Consider the following 23,043-nt stretch of genomic DNA (forward strand, 5'->3'; position numbering starts at 1 on the left):
GGTTTCATTGTCCTTGATGAATAAACATAGTTTCTACTGTAAATCCTTTTTTTTCATTTTACTTTGTTAAGTCTAACCTTTTTTACCTGTCCTCGCAAGCTTTTGGATAATGGCAACGGGACGATGCTCCAAGCAGATTTTTTAAAATCTAAAATTCCAATTCAAGTGGTCTTTTACTATTTTTTACAAGGTTGGACGATATTGAAAAAAACTAGTTCAATCAGTATAATTAGCCAATCTGATATGATTTTACAACTCTGAAAATAACAATTACATTGAAGGTAAAATAAAGTACGAAGAGCAAGCTACATTTACTATTTACAACTTATAAGCGGGTCACATCTAGAAATTGAAATATAGGGGCTTAAAAATAAATTTTCTTTTCAACTAATGCAAAGTGAAACAATCTATATTTGTACTTAGAATCATACCGTTTCCATCCCAGCTTCTTTACACCTGGAATTTGATGGTTAATTGGCAGCTATAATTTGAAGTAAGAAGAATGGAAACAGATGAGCAAAGTATTCAAAAAACTAACCTCAGCATTCTCTGTTTTATATTTTTGCAGTTCTTCTTGGGCACAAATGAGCCTATGTATATCACACACCAAGCATAAGATTTTTTTCTTATTTAGTTTTAGATGGAAAAAACAAATCCCATGCACATGACATCGAACTACCTCCACTGTAACTCAGTTATTCCATGACGTAACTCTTTCTCCCGATCATGAGCTTCTTCCAACTGCAATTCAAGAAATATGTTTCTTCAATAATTTGTGTAAAGTGCAAAGTTCAGGACCATTCATGCAAAGCTTTAAGTCCTGGAATTCCAAGAGATGGGAATTCTCATGTATGCATAGAGAGCTTTCATACAGTAGGCTCAACCTGTTGAAAACACACATGCAAACTACTACTTTTCCAGTTCTCTACCATGCATTTAACCCAACTCTAATATCGACCTTGTTGATTAAATGTTAAATGTGATTTTAATAGGTTTAATTTAGAAGTTTATTTTTAGGAAAATGAAAGGTCAAGAGTCATTGGTTTATGGCTATTATTATATTTTAATATTTTCAGTTTTTTTTAAGGACAATAGCCTATAAATAGTTTGTAAGCATTTGATATAATATAGAGAGAAAAAAGCAAGAAAATTTAGAAGTAAAAAATAAAAATAAAAATTTCTATCTTGAGCTATTTGTCAATTTGGTATCCGAGCCATGGAGAGTGTGACCAATAATGTGCCGCTGCCTCGACTAATGAAGGCGAACTACGAGAATTGGAGCATCCAAATGAAAGCTCTCCTCGGGTCTCAAGATGGTTGGGAGGTGGTCCAAGAAGGTTTTGTAGAACCGACAACTACCTCGGGATATACGGTGGCTCAAAATAAGATGTTGAAAGAGATGCGATCAAAAGATAAGGTGGCATTGTACATGTTGTTCCGAGCTATTGACAGTCGGGCTTTGAGAAGATTGTGAGTGCGACAACTTCAAAAGAAGCATAGGACATTTTGGCGAAGGTGTTGCATGAGACAAGAAGTGGCAAACTACCATGGTCGAGGAGATTAAAGCAATTGACCGCAACAACACATGGGAGTTAACAGAGTTGCCGAAAGGAAGTCAGCCCATTGGTGTGAAGTGGGTGTTCAAAAGAAAGATGAATGCTCAAGGAGGCAAGATAGAACGGTACAAGGCATGACTTGTTGTAAAGGGATACAAACAAAACGAGGGAATTGATTATGATGAGGTGTTTGCTCCCGTTGCAAGAATAGAGACAATTCGATTGCTCTTTTCATAAGCAGCTCAATTCAAATGGTCAATATTTCAAATGGATGTCAAGTTGGCATTCTTGAATGGTGTGCTCGAAGAAGAAATCTACATCGAACAACCACCTGGATACATGAAAAGTGGAGAAGAGAAGAAGGTACTGAAATTGAAGAAGGCACTTTACGGGTTGAAACAAGCATCGCGGGCATGGAATACTCGTATTGATACATATTTCAAGGAGAACGGGTTCAAATAAGTATTGACACATATTTCAAGGAGAACGGGTTCAAATAAGTATTGATACATATTTCAAGGAGAACGAGTTCAAATAAGTATTGATACATATTTCAAGGAGAACGGGTTCAAACAATGTCCCTATGAACATGCCCTTTACGTAAAGAAGAATGGAGGTAATATGTTATTTGTTGCTCTTTATGTTGATGACCTCATTTTTATGGGGAACAATGGTGAGATGATACAAGATTTTAAGAGCAAAATGACACAGGAATTCGAGATGACAGATTTAGGTTTAGTGAAGTTTTTCCTTGGTTTGGAGGTAAGACAAGAAGAGACAGGTGTTTTTGTGTCATAGGAGACATATGCAAAGGAAATTTTAAAGAAGTACAAGATGGCATATTGTAAACCGGTATCAACACCAATGGAACCAGGTGTAAAACTCTCAAAATTTGATGGAGGAGAATGAGTCAAAGCGAGAAAATACCAGAGTTTGGTGGGAAGTCTTCACTATCTCACTTGCACAAGGCCTGATCTTTCTCTAAGTGTTGGCATTGTAAGTCAGTTCATAGAGGAGCTGGTTTATTCACATTGGAAGGAGTTGAAGTGAATCCTATGGTATATCCAAGGAACGGTATCACTCGGATTATTTTATTCAAATGTGGAAGATTACAAGTTGATTGGGTACTCTGACAGTGATTGGTGCAAAGACTTAGATGATCGGGAAAGTACATAGGGATATGTGTTCTTTTTGGGTAACATGGCGTTTATTTGGCTTTCAAAGAAGTAACCAAAAGCAGAATATGTGGCAGCGTCTTGGTGTGTGTGTCATGCTATATGGCTCAAAAATTTGTTGGACGAGTTAGAGCAACAACAACTCGGTGCGACTGAGATACGAATTGGCAATAAATCAGCAATTGAGTTAGCAAAGAACCCAGTGAATCATGAGAGAAGCAAAAATATTGACATTCATTTTCACTTCATCCGAGATCATGTAAAGGAAGGAAGTGTGAAATTAGTGCACATGACAGGCCGGAACCAAGTTGCAGATATCTTCACCAAACTGTTATTGATGGTACTTCTTGACAATTGTAAGAAATTAATAGGCATGAAGGATGGCAAAAGCATTTAAGTTTACGAGGGAGTTTTGTTGATTAAACATTAAATGTGATTTTAATGGGTTTAATTTAGAAGTTTATTTTTAGAAAAATGAAAGGTCAAGAGTCATTGGTTTATGGCTATTATTAGATTTTAATATTTTCAGTTTTTTTTTAAGGACAATAGCCTATAATAGTTTCTAAGCATTTGATATAATATAGAGAGAAAAAAGCAAGAAAATTTAGAAGTAAAAAATAATATTTTTTTTTGTCTTGAGCAATTTGTCAGACCTTCACCTTCCACCATCACCAAAATATTTTTCTGTTCCATTTTTATCATGTATCCGCAAGTTGCCAACCACTCAACTAATTTATCTATCTTTTATTCTACCTAAAGATTTAACATAGGTGCCAAAATCACTTATTTCAATTCATGAACACTCACAACATTCATGGTATGACGTACAATTATTAGAGACTATCTTACTAGGAAGACTTTTAATGGTAGAGAGCCCTCAACGACTTACCAAAGATTTCTCGGTAACAGCCACTCTAGCTGGTACGCATACTCCCTCAAATGCATGGTTGGCTAAGTAATGAAGAATATATATATATATATAAGATTGTTAGATAACAAAATAACAAGAAGAAGAAACTTTCCATTTGATTTCAGAATGTGCATAGAACAGAACGCTATGACTATTTAACATAGCAATGTAATTGTACCAGAAATAACAGCAACAACTATATTAACAAGATAACTACTTTAACTAACTGAATCAACAATAGTAAACGTTAGAGTATTCATAACATTCCCCGTGCTTAGTGACTTCTTTCCCTCCTTGTAACTTTATGACTGCTGGTAAGTACTTTAAGTTTACTTCTGAACTTAGTGAACAATCCTACTGATAACGGTTTAGTAAAGATGTATGCAATCTGATATCTTGAATTGGAACATGACCAACCTGAAGTGAACCATCTGCAACTCTTTCTCTAACAAAAAATAGATCTAACTCTACATACTTAAATTTGGAATGTAAAATAGGATTCCCTGTAACTGCAATAGCTGCTGAACTGTCACACCATACCAAGGTTTTGTTCTTAATTGGTACATTTAATTCAGGTAACAGTGTCTGGATCCAAATTATTTCTATTGTGACATGTGCAAAGCTTCTGTACTCAGCCTCAGCTACGGACCTTTAGACTACTTGTTGTTTCATTGAACTCCAGGAAACTGGGTTCCTTCCAAGGAATACACAATACGCTGAAGTAGACCTTCGGTCATCAACATCTGAACCCCAACTCGTATCTGAGAAGCCTTCAAGTAAGAGCTTCGAAGCTCAACTAAAACGTAACCTGTCATCCAAAATGTCTTACAAATAACGCAAGATCCTCTTGACAACTTTAAAATGAGAATCCAATGGTTTGTGCATGAACTGACATACTTTATTCACCAAGAAGCCAATATTTGGCCTTGTGATCACAACGGATTGTAGAACACCTACTATACTCCTATATAGAGATTCATCTTCAATAGGACTTCCAACTTGTGCAGACAAACTGCATGTAGTCACTATTGGCATGGGAGATCCATTAAACTTGTCCATGGATGCTCTGCGAAGTAGATCAAGAATATATATTTTCTGATTGAGGAAAAGACCATTTGAAGTGTAAGTAACTTCAATGCCCAGAAAATAGCTTAGCTGTCCTAAGTCCTTCAAATAAAATTCATCATCGAGTTCCTTAATAAATTGATGTATCGCATGATAGTCATTCCCAGTCACAATGATGTCATCTACATACACCATAACATAAAGTAGCCGAGACCCCTCACGATGAATAAAGAGAGAATTATCAGCCTTTGACACCTCAAACTTAGTAGCTACATAAAACTCCTTTAGTTTGTGTAACCAAGCTCAAGGTGCTTGCTTGAGACCGTATAATACCTTTTTTAGCTTGCATACCAGCTGTTGTTCCTTACTCCCTTATTGCTCAAAACCTGGTGGTTGCAAATTTCTTCATGCAGATCACCGTTTAGGAAAGCATTGTTTATGTCCACTTCTCTGAGAGACCACCCCATCAAGATATCTAGTGCAAGAACCACCTTAATTGTTGTTGGTTTAACCACAGGACTAAAGGTCTCCCGAAAATCAACACCTGCTTCTTGAAGGTAACCCTTAACCATTAACTTGCCTTTGAATCTAGCCACCGAGCCACTAACATTCCTTTTGACTTTAAAAATCCACTTACAACCTACTGCCTTACGTTCCTCAGGTAAAGGCATTAGCTCCCAAGTCTAATTACTGATCAAGGTATCATATTCTTTCTATGCAGCTTCTGTCCAAGCAGCACTTTTGAATGCTTCTGCAATAGAGACAGGCTTCTATTCAGTAAAAATTGTCGAGAACACACGAGGCTTATAGATTTCATTTTTTTACCGATTTTGCATGGGATGCAAATTCAAATTGGTGTGTAAAGGTGAAACAGACTTGTCAGACCTATAAACGGTGGTTCAAGTGGAGGAAGGTCATTATCACTAACACAAGCAACTACTGATAAATCTTTAATTTGAATTTTTCCCTTAGTAGAATATTCAGACACAATAACCCTTGTTGTTGAAGAAGGACTTGCTATAGAAGAGACCTGTGGTAAAACTGATTAGGGAGTAAAGGCACGATTACAATGCCGAGGTGTAGGAGTCACAACTACAAGAACAAAAGACTGTTGATGCAAATTCACTTTGGAGCCCGATCGAGATGGTGAAAAAAAATCCCACTGAAAAGGGAGCTTATAACATTAAAGATAATATGCCGAGAAACAAATACACGACCTGCTTCATCAAGACACTTATAACCTTTTTTTATTTGTAGCAAAACCAAGAAAAACACACTGTTTAGATTGAAACTAAAATTTATGTTGATTGAACGATCGTAAATAAGGGAAACAAGCATATCCAAACACTCAAAGGTGTGAGTGAACAACTTTGACTTTGTAAAGCTTCTCATAAAGGGTACATCCTTGTAGAACAATGGTAGGTAACCTGTTTATCAGATGTACTGCATGAGAAAAGGCATGTGACCGAAATTCCAGAGGTATGGATGCCTGAGCCAAAAGAGTCAGTCCCATGTCAACAACATGTCTATGTTTCTTCTCAACTACTCTATTCTTCTCAAAAGTATGCAGACATATGACCCTGTGTTGAATTCCTAATCGAGAGAGTTTATTCGAGAGAGAATGATACTCCCCATCCCAGTCGCTTTGAAGCATTTTGTTTGAACAACCAAATTAAACTTGAACAAACTTCTGAAAGTGAAGAAAATAGCTTTAGAATTCATATTCATTCTTTAGGAAATACAGCTAGGTACATCTGTTATACATATCAACAAAAGAAACATAATAGAGAAAACCATCTGATTGGTTATGTGCTGGTCCCCAAACATCGGACACAACTAACTCAAAAGGTAAAGTGTACATTGTTTTGGAAGAGTCAAAAGGTAACTTATGAGCTTTGCCTAGTTGACAAGTTGAACACACGTAAGGTAACTCATTATTACTGAAAACAATATTACAATCATGTAAAACTCGACCATGTGTGTTATCACACAGATAACCGAGTCGTTTATGCCACAACTTAATAGGAGGTCTTTGTTGAACATTGTATGCTAGCTATAGTGCTGACGCTCATATCCTAGTAGCCACATTAGTAATCGGCCTGGAAGCTACTCCAGAAATATCAAATCTATAGAGTCCATCATGCATGTGGCCCACTAGAAGTGTTCTCCCTGTCTGAATATCCTTCATAAAACAAAGAAAATGATGAAACTCAAAATAAACACCATTGTCTTTTGCAAACTGTCCTACTGATAATAAATTCTTATAGACAGCTGGAACATGAAGTCCATTCTTGAGTTGCAAAATCCTAGCACTAGCCAATAGAGCAGAGACCTTACATTAACTATAGATACAGATTCATCATTTCCCATATACACTTTACTTGTACCTATATAGGTCGATGTATTGGCGAGATTGACCATGTCAGGGGTAATGTGATTAGTTGCTCCTGAATCAAGGTACCAGGTTTGATCTGTGTTGACAGAAGAAGAGTCTCAAAGATTATTTTGAGAGGACTGAAAATAAGGTCGTGGAGAAGAAATAGATGAGCTACAAAAATGATGATAATTGACTGACATAGAGGAGCCTTGACCGGTACTAGAAAAATTCTCATCAAATCAGTAAAAGCAGGTTTGAACCACATGACCTACTTTTCCACATAACTGACATAGTAGCTGAGAACGAGACCAACTACGCCCAGCACTACCAGAGCTACCTCGAGATCAACCTCTTACATAGCCTCTATGTCCATGCTTGAACTCGTGAGAATAGCTCTTGGAATTTGCAACTTATTTTGATCGATCATCTTATTTTTTGTAAGATGCCAAATTGGCCTATAGAGGGACTTCAGTGACTAAGGCCACCTGCCTTGCCTTGCAATCAAGAAGCATCTCTTTTAGCAAATCAAGGGACAGTGAAGTTGCTAATGCTAACACACGAATAGACTCCTATTCCATCAAAAGCCCTACTAAAATAATGCTCACTTGTTCTTGATCAGTCACCATACTACAGCTGCAATCAAGCTATCCCTCATACTTTTTACTTTGAACAGGTATTCTTTGATAGTAAGATTTGCTTTCTTTAAAGAATATAAAGCATGACGCATGCTTGAAATTTTCACATTTGACTTAGCACTAGATTTTTGTCAATACTTGAAATTTCTTGGCTATTGTGAGATACACCAAGACCTTATCTGTGACTATAGATAACTACCAAGAGGCGAGAAACTTATCATATTTCTACTGAACAAGAAAAGCTGGATTGGCAACCAGCTACCCCTCATTGCTAGTTAGAAATTGTGCAAGAACATTAACAGTGCCTAACACATATACTTCAAGATCATATCCTTCAAGAATCAATAAAACTTAATGTTTCCATAAAAGAAAATTGTTCTCACCAAGTTTTATCATGTCATATTTGGAAAAATACTGAACCTAGTGCAAAATCAAACCATCAGTATCTTGGGAACGAACTGCCTCCCCAGTGTTTGATGAATGGCGAGGAGTATCAGTTGTTGGAACTTCTTTCGTAGCCATTAAATCACAAAACATGATACTCGTTATACCATAAAAAAACTAGCTTTGATACCATGTTAGATAACAAAATAGCAAGAAGAAGAACCTTTCCTTTTGATTTCAGAATGTATATAGAACAAAAGGCTATGACTATTTAACATAGCAATGTAACTGTACTAAAAATAACAGCAACAACTATATTAACAAGATAACTACTTTAACTTAGATGTTACAAATCATAGAACAGTTTGGTGGACTCCCCATTGAAGACCCACAATTAAATTTAAGACTCTTTCTAGAAGTATATGATTAATTCAAACAGCAGGGTATTCTTGAAGATGCATTGAGACTTAAGTTATTCTCGTATTCTTTAAAAGATCGTGTGAGAGCATGACTAAATACTTTGTCATCAGGAACGGTGGCATCATTGAATGATCTTTGTTAGAGATTCTTGTTACGATATAACCCGTCTACTATGAATGCCAAGTTGAGAAATGATATTACATCTTTTCGGTAGATGGAGGATAAGACACTATATGAAGCTTGGGAAAGATTTAAGGAGTTGATTCGGAAATGTCGATGTATAGCTTCTAGCATTGGACTCAAATGGAGATGTTTCATAATGGGTTGAATACGCATACAAGAATTGTAGTTGATGCTTCTACCAATGGTATTTTGTTGGATAAAACTTATAATGAAGCATACGAGATCTGGGAAATGATTTCCAACAATGTCAGTATCGGACCACGAGAGTTAAAATGGGTAAGAGAGCTACTGATACCATAGAGCTTGATGCAATCACTTCGTTAATAGCCCAGGTATCTTCTTTAGCTAATATGATTAAAACTATAAAAAATCCAATTGTAGTCCATAAGATGAAATCAACAGAATTGTCAAGTGTTTATTGCGGAAAAATCTTGTGTTTGACGAATGCCCGTCAAACCCAACATCAGTATACTACATGGGTAATTTCAATCGAAATATCAATCCATATTCCAATACCTACAATTCAGTGTGGAAGCAGCATTTGAATTTTAGTTGAAGTAATCAAGGTGCAAGAAATTTCAACAATGTTACAAGACAGAATGTCAACAGTGCACCGCCTAGTTATGTTCAACCTATGCTGAGGCAAAATACTCAATACGGTCAAGCATCGTCTTCTACTTCCATTGAAGTTTTGTTAAAGGATCGCCAAGAATGATGTTGTCATTCAGAGTTAGGATGCATCTCTCTGAGCGCTTGAAAATCAAGTAGGGCAAATAGTGAATGCTCTAAATTCAATGCCACAAGGAGTATTGCCAAATGATACCGAGAATTCAAGAGCACAAAGTATAGAGAAGTGCAAGGCTATCACCCTTAGAAGTAGGACTTAGTTGAGTGATGTTGTCCACGATGCTGCGGAAGTAGAGGATAATGCAAGTAACAGCCAGGTAAAGATCTCAGAACCATCTGAAAAACATATTGCATCTAAGAAGGGTAAGTAGAAGAATGTTGTGGCAAAACCAAATCAGGTTACCAACAAAAATGTCATAGTAAAACAATATCAGCAACTAGAAAGATGACCGTCTCTACCTTTTCCACAGCAATTCCATAATTTTAAGCAGCATATTCAGTTTAAAAGATTTTTGGAGGTTTTGAAGCAACTTCATATTAACATACCGCTAGTCAAAGCTTTGAAGAAAATGCCCAATTATATGAAATTCATAAAAGATATATTGTTAAAGAAGCACAGATTAGGAGAATTTGAGACCGTTGCTCTCACTGAAGGGTGCACAGTAATGTTAATGAATAAGCTGCCTCCAAAGTTAAAGGACCTAGGGAGTTTCACTATCTCATGTTTAATCAGAAATCATAATGTAGGAAAAGTATTTTTTGATCTAGGCGCAAGTATAAATCTAATGCCTCTGTCTATTTTGAAGAAACTAGGAATCGGGAAAGTGAGACCTACCACAGTGACGTTGCAATTAGCTGATAGATCTTACGCCCATCCAGAAGATAAAATTGAAGATGTATTGGTAAGGCTGGACAATTTTATCTTTACTGCAGATTTTCTTATTTTATAATGTGAAGCTGACCATGATGTACCAATTATTCATGGAAGATCGTTTCTTGCTACTAACAGAACCCTAATTGATGTGTAGAAAGGTGAGCTAACCATGAGAGTGAATGATCAGCAGGTTACTTTTAATGTGTTTGATGGGTTAAAATGCTCGTATGAGAATGAGGAATGTCACCCATTGACTTGATAGAAATAGCAATGGACGAATTTGCAAAATTTTGCTACGGCAATTTTGAAAATGAAAACTATTTGATGGAGCAAGTTGGCACAATAAGTTTTAAAAAGATTGGCGAATCTATGGAAGCCCAACAAATAGTGGATGGGCCAGGGAAGAAATTTGAATCACTAGATTTATCAAATTGATCTTTTAAGCCTCCTAAACCATCTATAGAGGAATCTCCAGTACTAGAGTTAAAGTCTCTGCCACAATATTTGAAATATGTGTATTTGGGAAATAACAGTACTTTACTAGTTTTAATTTCTGCTAAGCTAACACCTGAGCAATAAGACAGGTTGTTAGAAGTGTTATTGTGATCTAAAAGAGCACTAGGTTAGACCCGTGCCGATCAAAAAGGAATTAGCCCTACATTTTATATGCACAAAAAATTGTTGGAAAAATGTCATAGCGAATCCATTGAACAGCTGAGGCGACTGAATCCAATTATGAAGGAAGTTGTCCAGAAAGAAATTATTAAGTGGATTGATGCTGACATTATTTACCCAATTTTAAACAACTCGTAGGTAAGTCCTGTGCAATGTGTACCCAAAAAAGGGGGTGTCACAGTAGTAATTAATGACAATAATGAGCTTTTACCGACTCGTACTGTTACAGGATGGAGAGTGTGTAAGGAGTATCACAGGCTTAACAAGGCAACCAGGAAAGATCATTTCCCTTTGCCATTCAACAATCAAATGTTGGACAGATTAGTAAGTAAGGCTTTTTATTGCTTCCTAGATAGTTATTCAGGATATAATCAAATTTCCATAGCACTTGAAGATCAAGAGAAGACAACTTTTATGTGTGTATAAGGTACTTTTGCATTTAGGCATATGTCGTTTGGGTTATGCAATGCCCTGGTAACTTTCCAGCATTGCATGATATTCATATTCTCAGACATTATGGAAAACTTTCTTAAATTTTTATGAATGACTTCTTTGTGTTCAGAAATGATTTTAAAGATTGCTTAAGGAATTTGGGGATGGTTTTATGCTACTGTGAAGAAATGAATCTATTATTAAACTGGGAGAAATGTCATTTCATGGTCCGTGAAGGTATTATCCTGGGACATAATGTGTCACAGCGAGGAATTGAAGTAGACAGAGTGAAAATATAAGTGATCAAAAAATTACTAGCGCCAACCAGTGTTAAGGGTATTAGAAATTTTCTAAGACATGCATGATTTTACAGAAGATTTGTCAAGGATTTTTTTGAAAATCTCTAAACCCTTATGTACTTTACTTGAAAAGAATAAACCTTTTCATTTTGAAGATCAATTTTGCAAGCTTTCGAAGAACTCAAGAAGTAACTTGTAGCAGCACCGATTGTGGTTGCTCCAGAATAAACATTGCCCTTTGAACTCATATGCGACATCAGTGATTATGCTGTGGAAGCTGTGTTGGGTCAAAAGAGAAACAATGTACTACATGCAATATATTATGCTAGTAGAATATTGAAAGGCTCAGCTTAATTATACCACTACGGAGAATGAACTATTGGCAATGGTCTTTGAATTCGACAAATTCCATTCTTTTTTAGTAGGAAAAAAGGTCACAGTCTACACAGATCACTCGACTATCAAGTGCTTGGTATAGAAGAAAGATGCTGAGCCGAGATTGATTAGGTGGATACTCTTGTTACAAAAGTTTGATTCAGAAATTAGAGATTGGAAGGGAACCAAAAATTAAGTGGCTAACCATTTGTCAAGAATAGAATCGAGAAATGAAGATGAAAGCAAGAAACTTATTAAAGAAGAATTCCCAAATGAACAGTTGCTCATTGCCAAGGCATTACTTTGGTATGTCGACATAGTAAACTTCTTAGTAAGTGGTGTAATGCCACCTAACTTCAATGCTCATAAAAGATAAAAATTTCTTCACGATGCCAAACTGTACTATTGGGATGAACCATTCCTATTCAAGTATTGTGAAGATCAAATAATTCAAAAGTGTGCCCCTAACGATAAGATGCATAGTATCTTACAACATTGTCACTTAGCCCCATATGGAGGACATTTTGGAGGAATGAAAATAATTGCTAAGGTACTCTAGCTAGGATTCTATTAGCCAAGTTTATTTAAAGATGCTCATGAATTTCATAGGTCATGTGACCATTGTCAGAGAATAAGAAATGTGTCTAGGAGACAATATGGGGAATAGACTTTATGGGTCCGTTTCCACCATTCGTGGGCAAGATATACATACTTTTGGCAGTAGAATATGTTGCTAAGTGGGTAGAAGAAGTAACCTTAGCCTCTAATGATGCTAAGTCGATATTAAAATTTTTACATAAGAATATTTTCACACGATTTGATATACCGAGAGCCATTATCAGTGACGAGGGATCCCATTTTGATTGCAAACTGATGGCCAATATCTTGCATAGGTATAGGATGAAACATAGAATTGCTACGGCATATCACCCTTAGACGAATGGCCAAGCTAAAATCTCTAATAGACAAATTAAACAAATTCTGGAAAAAAGTGGTGAATCCATCTCGAAAAGACCGGTCTACTAGATTGGTTGAAGCTCTATAGGCATACTGAACTGTATTTAAAACACCATTAGGGATGCCATCTTTTAAACTTGTTTACAGTAAGCTATGTCATTTACCTTTTAAACTTGAGCATAAAGTGTATTGGGCAATTAGAAGGCTGAACATGGATTAGGCTACTGCTAGCGACAAGAGATTGCTAGAATTAAATAAGATGGAAGAGTTTCAAACACAAGCATATGATAATGCTCATTTGTATAAGGAAAAGACCAAGCAATGGCATGATGTTAGAATTTTGCCAAGGCAATTTGAACCTGGACAACATGTATTATTGTTCAATTCCAGGCTGAAATTATTTCCTGGTAAGTTAAAATCTTGATGGTTAGGATCTTTTGAAGTAATTCAAGTGTATCGCATGGTCTTGTTATTGTTAAAGACCTAAGAACAGGGGCTACATTCAAGGTTAATGGACAGCATTTGAAGCATTACTGGGATGCTCCTATAGAGCATGACAAGTAAAGCGTTAGCCTTCATAACGTTTGAATTTTTTGTTTTTGTTAGTAATTAGTTTTTTATTTTTTTCATTGTTATTTTTATTTTTATTCTCTTTATTTTTCATTTATGTTTTTTTTATGAACAGAAGCAGAATAAAAAAAGTAGGATTTGTTAGTATGTATTGAGCACCAATTTGCCACAGCATTATAGAAAAACATTATACCGTGACAAACTAAATGATGAGGGGTTAAAAAAGAGTTGATTGGTTAGAAAATTCCAAAGGAAAGAGTTTTAGGCAGTTGCATTTAGTGAATATTGGGAAATCCTAAGTATGAAGCCCATAATGTAGGGCTTGTTTATTTCATTCCCCCCCCCCCCAAAGTCTTTTCTATTTTTAACTTTTCCTGCACGTCATAACCCTTCTTCCTTACATTTTTTATTCCCTAAAAACTGTCATTATTATCCTTTTTTACTTTCTTCAAACTGTTCACATTTCCCACTTCTTACAAAGTTCACATTTTTATGATTTTCTCGTCTTCAACCTCTCTGCTATTTGTTGTATACTTCATTATTCTCTTTTCTATTTCCCTAACTTTCTCTTCATGGCTTGTGTAAAGAGTACTTCTAAAACAACAGAATCTTTGCGCACTGGTGCCTCGCAGCCGTAGCTATTCTTCAATGTTGCTGCTGCCACAAAAAGTGGCCATTTTTTCTTTAAATAGAGATTTTTATTGAAGGATGAACCCCACATGGGGTGCGATGAATTGGTATCCTTGATTGTAGAAAAGCACAACTGGAGTAGATTTTTTCTATACCCAGGGGATGTTGTAGGTAAAGTGGTAAAAGAGTTTTACACTTATATAGATTCCTCGGATTCTCGTTTCATTTATGTGAAGGGTAAATCTGTGCTATTCGACGAAGACCATATTAATGCCCAGTTCGGCATCGAGGAGGTTAGAGATGAGCATTCTGAATTTGTCGAGAATATTACACTAGAGGGGTTAGTAAAAGTATTGGAAGATTTATGTGTTGAAGGAACGTAGTGGACTATTTCAAGCCAGGGGTGTTACACAATTGAAAGAGCTACATTAAAACCAATTGGGAAGGTATGGTACCATTTTTTAAGGATTCGTCTTATACCGTCTATGCATAACACAATTGTTTCAAAAGAAAGAATGTTGTTGTTGCATTCTATTTTACAAGAAAGACAAATAAATGTAGGAAAGATTATCTTCCAAAAGGTCCATAGGTGTAGATTATCTTCCAAAAGGTCCATAGGTGTGCTGATAAGAATGTCGAGAGTTTGAATTTTCCTTCACTCATTTCTACCTTATGTAAGACGGAAAATGTGCCTTTAGTGGATGCTGAGGACGTTATCCCCATTAAGGGTGGGGTAACACGAGCATTTTTTACCAAGCTACGATGAATTGAGTTTGCCACAACATCTCAACATAATCACCCTTCCCCTACTATTCGTGTTCTCATAGCAACATCTCCCTCCTCTCATGACCAGAAAATCTTGACTTCTCTAAAGCAATTAGAACAAAGCTTGTCTCTGTTTAAGGTGTAGCGATACCAGATGATTAAAGAGTTGGAACAAAGCAACGAATGCTAGTTTCAATACTGGTTGTATATGAAAAATAGGGATTTGGCATTAAGAAGATCCCTCCAAAAAAATTTCGAGACCCATGCCAGAATTTCCTACTTTTCCAGCTACTTTGCTCTCATCTAATGAGTGCAAAGAAGAGCCAGATCCATCCGTTGCCAGAACTGACTCCGTGACTAAAAGAGTTACTGCAAATAAAGGAAAAGCTACTAAAGAGGAGTTAGAAAAGCCAATCTCTACCGAACTAGAGAAGGATGTAAAAGAAGGAAAGGAAGAAACAAATGTCCCTACCACTGCACCAGTACTACTACTAAAAAAGGTAAAACTCTTGTACCAACATCTTCACCCACCTCCATGACAATCGATCAACTGATTGATGAACTAACAGAGACCGACAAAGAATGTAAGAAATTTAACCTACGGAAAAGGAAGATGCGATACAAAGTTAGTGCTCGCAAGTCCACAAAAAAGAATTAAATAAAGTGCCAACGTTCCAGTCCAAGAAAGTACAGTTTTTGTTTTGTTTTTCTCACATGCATTGCATAATTTTTTTATCATTTGTGCGCATATTCATACTTGTTATATACTATTCATGAGTTTACATGCATTGAGGACAATGCATTCCTTAGATTTAGGGGTGTATTGTGCATCTAGGTTGCATTTTATATTTAGTATGTTCATTTTGGTATATAGTTTATTTTTTCATGCCATAATAACTATTGAAATATTGCTTTATCTATAAGAAGTACAACTTTTCTTTATGATGTTCGATGATGAGCTTAAATTTTCAATATACCTAGAACAGGTAACAATAGATTGGGTAAAGTTAGCTTAGGCTAAGTTGCTTGGAAATTGATTTCTAAAAATGGGATATCTTATACACTCTTTTTTTTTTTTTGGTTTTTTGAAATATAGTAGTATCTTTTAATGTCTTTAGGGATTTTTGAAACTATACATTAGTTAAATTGTTATGGCATTTTAAAAAAAAAAATAAGTATGCACTCCAATGCTTAGAAATGCTAAGTAGGTCATCATTACTCTGTTTGCTCCATCGTGTTGTTGATTAGAAAAGAGGGTTTAAGTAAGAGTTTGTGATATAATTTTAGGGGTATTCCACTGTAGCAAAGAACTGAGTAGATAAAGAGGTAGTTGTATACTCTATCCATCTTTTTAGTTAAAGGCCTTAGATTCATGAGTGACTTTTGGTTTAAATTGTGGCATGATGAGGTACTCGGCAATTCAGTGTATGCTCCATCGTGGCTATCAAGACAAAAACATTTTTGTGACATGACTAAATCCCCTAATATGGTTTCCATTAAAAAAAGAAAAAAAATAAAGAAGAGGAAAAAGAAGAATAAATATATGAATAATATGAATAATATATTTTCATATGGGCTTAAAGCAAGTGACTTCTGTTTAAGCAACGAATGAACTAAGTGAATAAAAGATATTTGCTATAGGACAAAAGAAAGAATGCATGGGTACTTAGGAAATTTTGTTTCTAGGGAGAAATTTTTGCACTGCCTTTGCTAAACAAACATTTGACATTCGAATTAGTTTTAGGAAAAGAGAATATTGCTGAGAATAAAGGTATAAATTGTTTTTTGAATAGCTAGGTAGTATAATAAGTTTTTTTTTTTTTTGCCAAGGCAAAATGGGTGCACTCATGCATTAAGGTGTATTTTGCTTGAGGACAAGCAACAACTCAGGTTTGGGGGTGTGATAACTTTTGAAAAATGTTATATTTCATGCCTTTAGACCTAGCTAATTGTTTGTACTTAAGTACATTTTGCTACCTTTTAGGAAATTTTAGTTAGCATTTTTAATATTGCATTAGGACTTGGACTGTGTTGGAATTAGGTGCTTTTAATCGCTTGCGGTGGAGTTTTTTATGTGTTGGTGTGGCAGGAACAGGTTTTGGAACGAGGAAATAAATGAGTGAAGTTTTGTCAGGGCAACGTACAGACAGGTTGCCAGCACAGATGCTATGGCAATGCCGGGAAGACCAAGTCAACATTTTTCACGCAACAGTTCTAGCTCAAGTTCAAACTTGTACCAGATAAATCGCCCTAAAAGAGGAGAAGATAATCATGAGCTATTAGTCGACCCTAGCCTAATCTATCTATAAAAGCCAAAGGAGGAAACCCTAAACGGCGAAAAAAAAAGTGGGAGAGATCCTTAGGCGTGAATAAGGATTTGGCTGTGCAAAGGAAAGGAAGTTGAAGGCAGTCATTCTTAGCCATCATAGGACGCTGTGCTGCCGAAGTGTGGACTAGGCAAGCGAAAGTTACTTCCCAAAGTTCTTCCGTTATTTTCATTAGTGTTCCTTCGAAAGACTGAATTGAAGTAGTTGAACACAATGTTGAATATTATTTTGGTTTGGAATTTTATTTCCCAGCCCATGAGCTAAATCTCATAGGGTTGAGGTTACTTTTGATGAACCTTAAATTATTTTTATAGATGCAGTATATATCTAATTTACTTTACTGCTTCATTTGATTGCTCTTATTTCTCAATGAAAATGCAAACGATCTCTAAACATAGAAACTATTTGCATACTTATAAACTGATTCTGATTCCAAAAGGGTCAAATTAGTTGGATTAAAATTAAATGAAATAAGCAAATATTTTATGCTTCAATCTGATCCTTGTGAGAACGATATTCACTCTCACTTTATTACTTAAACTAACTAGTAAAGTTGGACAAAATCACAGATCATTTTACACGCGACAACTAATTCAATTATATCTCAAAATTAAGTTTAAACTTAAAAATAAAATATATATTTAATTTAGCTTAAATCGAGTATCAAGACTTAATAATATTCAATCTGGGTGAGGAAGAGGGCAGGCAAAATCTAAGGGCTGCTTCTAACAAATTAATTTAAAGAAGAAAAAGAGAAGGCTTCTTTGTGTCTCTTTCGCTTTTATTCTGATTCTCTGTGGATCCCTATAAAAAAAACATTTTTATTAGGATTCTCTCTCTCTCTCTCCCTCCCTCTCTCTGAATTGTTAGTCAAATTCCCAATCTGAAACGCCGCTGTTTCTCAATTCACCGAAATGAAGCTCACCGTTAAAACCCTCAAGGGTACCCACTTTCAAATTACTGTTAACCCCAACGACACGGTTCTCCTCTTTCTATTGCTATCTTCATTTCTTTTCCTTCTTTTTTTGTCTGGTTAAAAATTGGGATTGAAATTTCAATCTTCTTCTTCTTCTTCTTCTTTGCTTTTTATTAGGTTATGGCTGTGAAGAAAAACATAGAAGGTATACAAGGGAAAGACAATTATCCATGCGGCCAACAGCTTTTGATTCATAATGGGAAGGTTTTGAAAGATGAAACTACTTTAGCTGATAATAAAGTCTCCGAGGATGGTTTTCTTGTCGTCATGCTTAGCAAGGTATAATTTTCTCTTTTTTTAAAAAGAAAATGGTTACTATAATACTATGTTGGCTAATCTCTTAATTAATGTATTTATTATTTTTTTTTTTGGTTGTGTATTTTGTACTTATATTTCTACAAGATGGAAATTAGATTAGTAGGTGTTTGGACCATTGTAATTTTTAGATAATCTGTTGGCAGCTGCATGTGGAAGGTTAGTTGTGATAAATTTTCCTAATTGAAGGTGGGATTTGATCCTAGGATAGTTTTTTTTTTTTTTTTTTTTGGTTAAGTTTGCCTGCTTGCACTTCCTTGTATCAAGCTGTCTTGATTGTTTGAATCTTATACTAATGTGGATTTATATAGTAGTCTGGAGAGGCTTTCATTAAAAGCCTTGACGTGTTTCAAAGAAAAAAAGGGAAATTTTGACAAGCAGTGTGGAGAGTTTCATGATTTCTTCTTTTAGCTACTTTCCTGTACGTTCTACGGTAGTTTGATATCTTCGAATGGTTTTTGAAATTTCTGGTTTAGCATGATACATGCACTTGTAGTATTACTTACACTCTTTTATCTGGATGTTCTTACAGAGCAAGTCCTCGGGTTCAGCTGGGGCATCATCTGCTCAGGTGTCTTACTCTTTTTGATTCTTTTTTGTTAGGTTGAGCATTGTATTTTAGTTCCACTTCTAGTTTCATATCAGTATATAAACAACTTTATCCTTGTCTTACCTGACAGCCTGCTTCTTCAACTCCATCTACAATTGCACCTGTCTCTAATCCTACCCCTACCCCTGAAGCTCCTACACAAGCACCGTAATTTCATTCTACTATTTCTTCCTCCCACAAAACATGCCCTCTTTTAGGTTCAGCCACATTTATCTTATGTTTATCATAAATTCTTTTATTGTAGGGCTTCAATGGGCACCACATCCGCTTCCGATGCTGCAACAGCTAAGTATGTGGTGTCTATCTCCTAAGTACCTGTTTATTAGGTCAATAGATGCTTGAAATTATGTTCTTGGATCTCACACCACTAAATTGTCATGATAGGCAAGTATTTAGAACCACCTGTGATTAGGCTTGACTTGTATGGAGCGGTGGTTAAAGTTCTTGTTAGACACTTGTTTGACACAGGTTCGAACTGTGTTACCCCGTCCCCACCCCTATTATTTGTATAAAAAAAAGAACCACCTATGGTTAGTTTGTATCGAAGAAAGAAGATAATAAAATAGGAGATGCTAGTTAGTACTTTGATTTCCTTTTGGTTGATATTTCCAATGACTGGAGGGAACCCTCCCCCTCTTTTTTTTTATTAACTTGGCTGGTTAGAAAGCAGAATAGCACTTATTATTTACACTATGCACTGCTGTTTCTTATCCTTTTTGTCTGTATTGAACATGCTTAACACTTACCTAAGAGGATTCAGTTATTTGTTACTTCCCTATGCATACTTTTTGCTGTGAAGGTCACATATATTTCAACCAGGCTGGCTCTGTAAGAGCAGTTTTGATAAACCAAATACTAACCTACTTTTTACAGAACTAAGCAGTACAACTGTCAACAGAAAGATAATCACTTCATTTTCAGTTTGCTTTACTGATTGGAATTGTTTAATCAGTTGCTTTGTTGCTGTAGTAAGTAGTTCTATGTCTCATCTGACATTGCATCTGTTGAAAAATAATGCTAGGAATATTTTCTTCTTTCTCTCGACATTGAGACAAAACTTCCAGGTGTTATCTGATTAATTCCTTCTTTTGTAATTTGTTTCTTGAAAAGAATGTATATTGCAGTGCTCTCCCTCTACTGCACCTCTTGTATTTTTTTAATTTTGTGAAAGTAATGGGGAAAAGATTATCTTGATGCAGTCCAAATACCAATACCCATAGTCAAGCTGCTTCCAATTTAGTCGCTGGAAGTACTCTTGAACAAACTATCCAACAATTGATGGATATGGGTGGTGGCAACTGGGACAAAGAAACAGTAACTCGTGCACTTCAGGCTGCTTATAACAATCCAGAGAGAGCAGTCGATTATCTATATTCCGTATGACTGGAACTTTATGATTGTATCAAAGCTAGAATTCTAACATTAAACTACCATATTTGTTTGGATGCGGTTCTGATGCTATTTTATCTTCAGGGGATTCCTGAATCAGCAGAAGTCGCTGTGTCAGTGGCTCATTTTCCCACAAACCAAACGACTGAAACTGGTGCAGCTCCTATTGCTCCTGTTTCAGGGGCTCCTAATTCATCTCCTTTGAATATGTTTCCTCAGGTAAAACCTTAGAGGCTTGGACTGTGAAGTACTTCAATCATAACGCAATTGTTGTTAGTTATCGTGTGCGCTGGATTTTATTTCTCATTCCCAACATGCTGAAATGATACTAGGAAACACTCTCTGGGGCTGCTGCTGGTGGGCTTGAATCCTTGGATTTCCTCAGAAACAACCAACAGGTGTAGTCCTGTTAAAACATTTTTGCTCATTTGCTTTCTCTTGTAACCATGAAGATCTCTCATTCTGACATATGAAATGCTAAGTATGAAATGCTAAGTGCACCTTTGTTTGCATTTTAGTTCCAAGTGTTGCGTTCAATGGTACAATCAAACCCGCAAATTCTACAGGTTCACATTTCTATGTTTTCACTATCTAAACATAGCAGCAGTTTATTGTTCTGGAATTGATCTTCTTTGGTTACAGCCCATGCTACAGGAGCTTGGGAAGCAAAACCCCCTGCTTTTAAGACAAATTCAAGAGCATCATGCAGAATTTCTTCAGCTAATAAATGAGCCTCTCGAAGGTTCTGAAGGGTTAGTGCTTATGCTATGGATGGAATTGTTGACTTAGCATAGCATCGGTAGTAATATTTTGTGTTTCAGGGATGTATTTGATCAAGCTGAACAAGAAATGCCTCATGCTATCAGTGTTACCCCAGCAGAACAGGAGGCAATCCAACGAGTATGCGAATCTGTTGCTATTATTTTGTTTGGATCTTCTCTAACGTCTAAAATTTTTTCTTTTAATCTGGTTTTTGAAGCTTGAAGAAATGGGATTTGAGAGAGCCCTGGTCATTGAAGCCTTCCTGGCATGTGACCGGAACGAGGAATTGGCAGCAAATTACTTATTGGAGAACGCCGGAGATTTTGAGGATTGATTGATTACCTTATTTGGTTCATAGTTTTGGATGTATCTGTTAGATATGTTTACTTGGGGTATTACTGTTTGGACCAAGCATTGGTATTAATTGAGTGCTATATAAAAAATTGTTTATGATCCATAGGCTTTTCATACGATTAATTCATTTTCTATTTTTTTACCTCATTTTGCTACTTAAAATATTATTGTTTCTGGATTAATCAAAAAAAAAATTGTTGGTTGTTTTAGCATTTAAATTAGCGCTATTGTTTTTTCTTATAAAACATACAATTTTTCATTTTTCATATATATAACTTTAAAAATAAAAATAAAAATCAATAAATGTATGTATAATCTAAAGAACATATCAACTTTAAATATATATGAAATAATTAAACATTTTTCCCAAAGAAATTAGAAGTTTTGGGTAATTTTTTAAAATTAAAATTTTCTATTTTATAACTTTTAAAATGTCTATATATATTTTTATAAAAGAAAGGTATGTGACACTATTTATTAGCTAAAACGATCCGTTGCTGGGTTGGTTTGTTTGTTTGTTTTAATTGTGTTAAAAACTGGGAAAAAAAGTTACAACGGATGAATACTTGAAGTAGTAAAATGAGGAAAGAAAATTTTGAGTTAAAAATCAAGAATAACTTCTAATCAGCTTTCTTGAACCTCCTATAAACAAACCTAGCAACTAACACGTACAAAAAGCATTTAAAATATAACACCAACATATAATACATGATAATTAATCATATGAAATTTCTTAAGCATTAAACTATTAATATATTAAAATTCATACGAAAAATTTCAGCTCCTCCACTTTTTCAAACTATATCTTTGTTTTGATTCGGTGGCGCCAACCTTTAAATTGTTCGCTAGTTATGACTTCTTCAACATTATTTTCCTAGTATTTATTTTATTTTTAATTTCAGTTTACATTATCGTGATTTTATTTACAGTTTCATGATTTTTATTGTATTCATTCTGTTTTTTTTTAAAGCATATGTGGTTTATTTTAGTTTCTAATCAAGTTTTAGTGTATATATGAAATTTGCTAATTTAAGAGTGTTGTAATGTAACGACTCGAAAGTCGTGAAATAAAAAATGATGGTTTTGGAATGTTATTTTTTGATGATATGATCAGTGAATATTATCTAATATATTACAGTATTATATTGAAGTTTGGTTTAATAATTTTGGTTATTTGAAAAGTTAGACAAGGTATAAGTGTACTGGTTCTAAAGTCGATAGTTTTAGAAATTGAGATATCGGGATCTCATTTTCGTAAATCAGACTTGTAAATATTTTTATTAAATATTTATGGAGTTATTTTAGAAAAGAATTGAATTTCAGTTAGATAATTTCGTTGAATTAATATGTAATTTGAGTATAAGGACTAAATTGCATAAATGATAGAAGTATGAATTGATA

The 23,043-nt window shown here is 35.3% G+C and overlaps 1 protein-coding gene across 3 annotated transcripts; it reads left to right on the top strand.

The window, feature by feature from the left end:
- Window positions 1-17,870: 17,870 nt before the first annotated feature.
- Window positions 17,871-21,784, top strand: LOC108484229 (ubiquitin receptor RAD23b-like). Of its 3 annotated transcripts, XM_017787941.2 has the most exons (12): window positions 17,871-18,216; window positions 18,330-18,491; window positions 19,060-19,098; window positions 19,208-19,284; window positions 19,382-19,426; window positions 20,337-20,514; window positions 20,611-20,745; window positions 20,859-20,924; window positions 21,045-21,092; window positions 21,169-21,278; window positions 21,348-21,426; window positions 21,506-21,784. In XM_017787941.2, the coding sequence occupies exons 1-12, from the start codon at window positions 18,151-18,153 to the stop codon at window positions 21,620-21,622; spliced, it is 1,122 nt and encodes a 373-aa protein (XP_017643430.1). In that variant the 5' UTR covers window positions 17,871-18,150; the 3' UTR covers window positions 21,623-21,784. The 3 variants fall into 3 exon arrangements, with proteins under 3 accessions (XP_017643430.1, XP_052886122.1, XP_017643432.1); XM_053030162.1 differs by lacking the exons at window positions 17,871-18,216; window positions 18,330-18,491 and adding an exon at window positions 18,634-18,686; XM_017787943.2 differs by lacking the exons at window positions 17,871-18,216; window positions 18,330-18,491 and adding an exon at window positions 18,861-18,948.
- Window positions 21,785-23,043: the final 1,259 nt, after the last annotated feature.

The sequence above is a fragment of the Gossypium arboreum genome, chromosome 6 (assembly GCF_025698485.1).
Source record: "Gossypium arboreum isolate Shixiya-1 chromosome 6, ASM2569848v2, whole genome shotgun sequence".
Taxonomy (NCBI): domain Eukaryota; kingdom Viridiplantae; phylum Streptophyta; class Magnoliopsida; order Malvales; family Malvaceae; genus Gossypium; species Gossypium arboreum.

Bases quoted from the DNA above. Each gene is read 5' to 3' on its own strand.
- LOC108484229 (XM_017787941.2), top strand. From the start codon at position 18,151: ATGAAGCTCACCGTTAAAACCCTCAAGGGTACCCACTTTCAAATTACT. The intron at 21,093-21,168 runs GTTCACATTTCT...CTTTGGTTACAG, and splicing joins CAAACCCGCAAATTCTACAG to CCCATGCTACAGGAGCTTGG. The intron at 21,279-21,347 runs GTTAGTGCTTAT...TTTGTGTTTCAG, and splicing joins CCTCTCGAAGGTTCTGAAGG to GGATGTATTTGATCAAGCTG.